This window comes from Mus pahari, chromosome 14 (assembly GCF_900095145.1).
Source record: "Mus pahari chromosome 14, PAHARI_EIJ_v1.1, whole genome shotgun sequence".
NCBI lineage: Eukaryota > Metazoa > Chordata > Mammalia > Rodentia > Muridae > Mus > Mus pahari.
Genome location: NC_034603.1, coordinates 87573065 through 87579230, shown reverse-complemented (window position 1 = coordinate 87579230; position 6166 = coordinate 87573065). Strand labels below are relative to the sequence as shown.

Sequence of the window (6166 nt, the reverse complement as noted above, 5' to 3'; positions counted from 1 at the left end):
CAAAAAAAATCAAATAAAAATTCGGAGGCGTTTAGCCTCTTAAGATATTTCCATAAAGTCTTCTGCTTCAAATCATATGCAGTTACAAAGTTCAGTAAGGGAGAAACTCCAGCTCATGGCTGGAAAACTGTGAAGACCGTACAGAACTTTCTTAACGGTTATATTTGAGCGAGATCTCGACGCTCCTCTCTTCTTGCAGCTTTTTTGCATTGCTCTAACTTTCAGGAATATGGCTCTCCTGGCACAGCCTTCTGAATCCAGGGTCCTGGGCCCGACTCGCGCTTAGGGTGGGTGGGCCGAGGGACGCGCGGCACCCCTTGCGCATGCGCGCGGCCGTTGGCGGGGCCGGAACCTTCTTTCGCCTCTCTCTTCGCCTGGCGGAGTGTGTTGAGCGAAGCACCGGACGTCGGCACTGGCGGAGCCGGGCGGCGAAGCTGGAGCGGCGGTGGCGGCGGCGGCGGGAGGCCGGGGCCGGGGCTGAGGCCGAGGCCGGGGCTGCGAGGCCCTTGGGGAGACAGGCGGCGGGAGCCCGGGGCCCGAGCCCGGAGACCGGAGCGGCCGCCATGGCCGAGAGCATCGTGAGTGCGGCGGCCGGGAGGGAGCGGGGCGCCGGGATGAGGCAGCAGATTTGTGGGCGTCCTGGGCGGGTCAGCGCCGGACGGTGCTCGGAGCCGGCGGTTCCTCCTCGCTCGCCCCGGTTTTGAGGAGGTATCTGCGCTAGCCGGGCCCGGAGAGGCTGGCGGGAAGGAGGCCGAGCGGTCCGAGCGGAGCGGCCTTCTTCTTCCCTGCTGCCGCAGGTTGCTCTGAGGGACCTCGGCCTCCTCCCAGGCCCCGAAGCCGGCTACGGCCTTTCTCCTCCCCCATCCCGGCAGTGCCTCGTCACGATTTCACTCCGGAAGAGTCGACCGGAGAAGAAAAGGGCATCATTAGGGGAACCCCTTTCCCACAGAGGACGCGGTCATGGGGGCAAACCCAAAACAGGCGGGACTGGCTCCTCTTTGACACAGGCAACTTGACGACCACCTGTTTAAAAGGAGAGTCATAAAGAAGGCCGATTTCACTTTAGCCTGACAGTAGAGACAGTCACCCCCAGCCCCATGAAATGTCAGTAAAACAAGAGGAAAACCAGCCGTTTGTTAACCTGTGGGAATTTCTCTCCAGAGCATATGTGGCAGGGGTTGGGAAGTGATAGGAATTAGTAACAGACCGGTCTGACAGAATAACCAGGGCCAACATGGAGGAATATTTGGGATTTCCATGGAAGCGGAATCATGTTGGTTGCCTTAGACCTGGGACAGCTCTTCAGTGGCTTCCTGCATTCGAGAATATTACATCTCTCTGGATTTCCAGGGAAGTATAGTTCTTGAGTTTTTCTTTGTTTGTTTGTTTGTTTTTGAGACAGTCTTACTACTTTATCCCAGGCCGTTCTTGACCTTGACATCCTCCCCCCTCACATATCTCACTGCAGACTTTTCTGGCAGGCTAAGAGTTAAGGCTTTTCTCAGAGGGCAGCTTCTCTTTCCTCACAGCTCTGTTTAGGGGCCTTCTGTATTTTCTATCCTGGATGCAGATGATGCAGAGAAACCTCAGAAAGGCTGACTTAGTTTTAAAACTTAAATTTACCCTCACAGAAGACTTGCCTAGAAATAGGTGCGATATCAGCAGGCCAATCTGCTTTTCAAACTTTCTACTGCTTTTAATGCTCTTTGTTGAGGTTAAGCAGTGTGTTCAGGTATTCCAAAGGCTGACTTGGGCATCAATGGGTCTTAAATCGACTTTCTCGAGTTGTAAGGAATTAATTAATATACTCTTCAGAAGTTGATTTTAAAAATTTTGCTTTTAAGACTTATGTATTTATTTTATGTGTATGGGCGTTTTACCTTCATATATGTGTACCACACCTGGTTGTTAAGGAGGGCAGAGTAGGGTTTGAATCCTCAAGAACAGGCTGTGAGAGACTGTGTGGGTGCTAGGAATTGAACCAGTTCCCCTGGAAGAGCAAGCAGTGCTCTTTGTGGATAAGCCAGCTCACCAGCCCCATTTGGAAAGAATTATGTGTAGATGTGGATGTGAGCACGTGAGTGCAGTTGTTGCTAGAAGCTAAAGGTGTTGGATCCCCTGGGGCTGAAGTTATAGGTGGTAGTTGTGGATGCTGGGGACTGAACTCTGGATGTTCTGCAGGAGCAGAGAGTGAGTGCGCGCTTACTCCAGGCCTGTTTGTTTTGAATTCAAAGGGAGGTCTTCAGAGAATTTCTGTAGGGATAATGTTAAAAACTCAACCACTCTTCCAAGAAAATTTCTTTCAAGATTTATTTATTTCTTATATGTAAGTACACTGTAGCTGTTTTCAGACATTCCAGAAGAGGGTGTCAGATCCACCATGTAGTTGCTGGGATTTGAACTCAGGACTTTTGGAAGAACAGTCGGTGCTCTTAACTACTGAGCCATCTCTCCAGCCCCCAAGAAAATTTCTATTCTTTTAATTTTGATCTTTCTGTTGTTGTTGTTTTTACTTTGTGACCCAGACTCAGCTATGTTGTCCAGTGCTCAAACTCCTCAGCTTCCCACATAAGTGGAACTATTGCTGCTTGTTTGAACACATTTGACTTTTTTTTTTTTTAATTTATGTATTTTGTTTCTGTCTTCATGTCTACATGTCAGAAGAGGGCATCAGACGCCAGTATAGACTGGTTGTGAACCACATGAACTCAGGACCTCTAGAAGAGCAGTCAGTGTTCTTAACTGCTGAGCCATCTCTCCAGCCCCACATCTAACTTTAAGAGTCTGTGTTCTCCACATGGCCAAGTCTGTCTGTTCCATGTATTCTCTTTTGCAGCCTGTCAGAGGTTAATCCAAAACTTTTCTCAGTACATCATTGTTTCTTCTTAAACCCAGACTCCCATCAGGTAGAGTGACTTTGCACTTTAGAATTCCTCTTTGGTAAGCAGGGCATTGTGGCATAGACCTGTAATCCCTGGGTCAGGTTCCTGGGGTTTGAAACTTGTCTGGTCTGCATCATGTGTGCAACTAAACCAAAATCAGCCAACAAACGGATTTCTCTTGCTGCTGCCAGGGTGAGTGACAGAATGAAGGAGCATTTGTAGAGCCTTCCGTGGACAAGCAAGGTCTTCACTATCATGGGTCACCGTGTTGGAGACAGATTGCAGAGTGAATATATGTATTCAAGGATATATGAATATATGAATATATATATAAAAATATATTCAAGGTGTTTTTCCTCGGCATCAAATTTCATGTGAAGAGAGTTCTAGAAATCAGTGCTCACTTATCAGAGAGGAAATGAGACAGATGTGGATCAGAAGCAAATGGGTACACAACTTTATACTGTGAAGCAAATGGGTACACAACTTTATACTGTGAAGCAAATGGGTACACAACTTTATGCCCTTTATCCAGAACAGAGTTTTTAATATCGAACATACCGCGTGAGAGTCACTAAAAATTGAGAGGCGCAGTCATGGTATTTTAGAAGAACCTGCATTATTCTTAAACAGTTTAGCGAAAGTAGAGGAAATTCAGTTGACTGTAAGCCATTATGGAATTCCTCACTCGGTGTGTCAGTAGATGTCTTTGTTTCATGTATTTTCTGTACAGTGCACCATTAGTGACGGCTGGAGAAAGCACTTAAATAGAGGTGTTTTCTGAGCTATTTTGTGTCTTCCCTCTCAGTCTTCACGTGGCCGGGCAGCAGCTGCCTGGTGTACAGGGCATGCCCTCTCGTCCTTCTTTACCAAAGCAGAGGCTGCCAACAGTGGCTGGCATAATGAATGACATGTTCTCAGAAGGTCTGGATCAGTAAAGTGGGCCCATGTCTAACATTCTTGGAGGACAGCCAACACTTATCTTTGCTTGCCACGGAAATACATTTTGTTAAAACCCAGATCCCCAAGAAAACCCGTTCGAGTTTACCATGGCATTAAGGACCTTTATTTTGTTTTATTTTAAATTTAATTTATTTTTTTTTTTGTTTTTTTTTAAAATTATTTTATTAGATATTTTCTTCATTTACATTTCAAATGCTATCCTGAATGTCCCCTATACCCTCCCCCGCTCTTTTGTATTATATATGTTTACTTGTATGAATTTATGTGCCCCTTTGCATGTAGGGTGCTGAGGAGCAGAAGTGGGTAGTGCATCCCTTGGAACTAGAATTACAGACAGTTGAGAGCTTCCATGTACACGGTGGGAATTAAACTTAGTCTTTTGCAAAAGCAGCCATTGCTCTTAAGGACTGAACCATCTCTCTAGCCCTTTTAAGACGACTTCATGTAATGTCTTGTGATCTTGAAAGGCGGTACCTGCATGTAGTACACAGACATGCATGCAGGTAAACACCTACACTTGTAAAATAAAAACCTTATTGTCGGGTGGTGGTGCCAGCACTTGGGAGGCAGAGGCAGGCGGATTTCTGAGTTCGAGGCCAGTCTGCTTTACAGAGTGAGTTCCAGGACAGCCAGGGCTATACAGAGAAACCCTGTCTCAAGAACAACCAACCAACCAACCAACCAAAAAAAAAAAATTCCCAAATCCTTATCTTAAGATTGTCTTATGTAGCCCAGGCTGGCTTCTTCCGATGTTCTCGCCTCCTTCTCTAGAGCGCTTGGGATGACATATTCCTACCATATTTAGCCTTGAAGTTGTGCGTTCCACATGAAATTGTAGCGTGCTTGAATCAGAGTAGTACTTTAGTCCGTCTTTCATGTGTCGAGCACCTCACATCTTGTTTCTCCTTCAAGGAAAAATGGAATTGGGGATTGAAAGGGGAAAGATTGGGAGTGGGGAGGTGGCTCAGGTGCAACAGGGGGTGCTGTGTAAGCACTGGGGCCTGAGCTTGCACCCCCGCACCTGGAGAAAAGCTGGGCGCAGAGGTGCACTTCTGTGACTCCAGCACTGCAGAAGGTGCAGAGCAGCTGAGGAGGACACCCTGTGTTGACTGTAGGTGTGTACACGTGTGTGTGTACTTGTATATACAGTATACACAACATACCACAGAAAGCTTCGGAAAGCTGATTTCTACCTTTAGTTTGTGTAAGTCTTATAAAATCAATACTTCACTAGGTACAGTATCCGTCTGTCTGATTTCCCACAGATAATCCGTGTCCAGTCCCCTGATGGCGTGAAGAGGATCACAGCAACGAAGAGAGAGACAGCCGCCACCTTCTTGAAAAAGGTGCCTATGACACTGACTTCCCTGCCTTGTTCTCTCCAGGGTTCCTGTCTCTGCCTTTTCCTGTTTCCTTTCTGATTTCCACCACCAGGCTGTCACTTGTACAGTGTTTTCATGTGCGATTGGATTGGATAGCTGCTGGGTCACTGTCGAGGGACAGGGAGGTAGAGAAGGAAGAGGGACAGACTGACAGACTGGGTCAGAGAGATAGTCAGAGTCTTACTGTGCCAGCGGGCCTTGGGCTCTACGTAATTGTCCCGCTTCAGCTGGGGTCACAAGGATGAACCCCATGCTGAACTCTGGATCAGGTGTCTAGTCTAATCACAATTAATATCTACTAGGCCGCAGGCAGATGTTAAAGCACTTTGCAAGAGTAATTTTTGAGAAGGCAAATTTGGAGTTAAGTGTGTTGCTAACACCCGTGTCTTGTCTTGGGAGGCTGAGATGAGAAAGGTTTAAGGCCTGTGTAGGCAATGTAAACTGTAGACCAGCTGGGTCCATGAAATAAGACCCTTTCTCATTCCCTCCCGCCTCCCCCACAGAGCAAGCACCATGTTTCAAACGAGCAACAATTGACAGTTTATCAAAGGGGAATTGTAATAAAAATATTTTTAGAATGATCCATTCTATTTTTTTGTTTTTGTTTTGAGATAGGATCTCTGTGTAGCCCTGGCTATTCTGGAACTCACTGTGTAAACCAAGCTGGCCTCAAAACTTACAGAGATCTGCCTGCCTCTGCCTCTGCCTCTGCCTCCCAAGTGCTGGGATTAAAATTGTGTGCCACCACGCCTGGAGATTTGATTTATTTTTATCTTTTATATATGAGTATTTTGCTTGCATGTATGTCTGTATACTACGTATGTGCAATGTCCATCATGACCTAAAGAGTGTGTTGGATTCTTCTGAACTGGAGTTACAGGTGGTATTGGTAACTGATTCCAGGTCTTCTGCAACAGGATGGAATTTTTTTTTTTTTTT

General features: G+C 46.6%; 1 protein-coding gene across 1 annotated transcript in view; it reads left to right on the top strand.

The window, feature by feature from the left end:
- Nucleotides 1–390: 390 nt before the first annotated feature.
- Nploc4 (NPL4 homolog, ubiquitin recognition factor) overlaps nucleotides 391–6166 on the top strand; it is a 57718-nt gene continuing 51942 nt past the window's right edge. The window contains exons 1-2 of the mRNA XM_021212272.2: nucleotides 391–578; nucleotides 5111–5191. Coding sequence (XP_021067931.1) covers nucleotides 564–578; nucleotides 5111–5191 — 96 coding nt within the window. The 5' untranslated portion in view covers nucleotides 391–563. The remainder of the gene's footprint in view (nucleotides 579–5110; nucleotides 5192–6166) is intronic.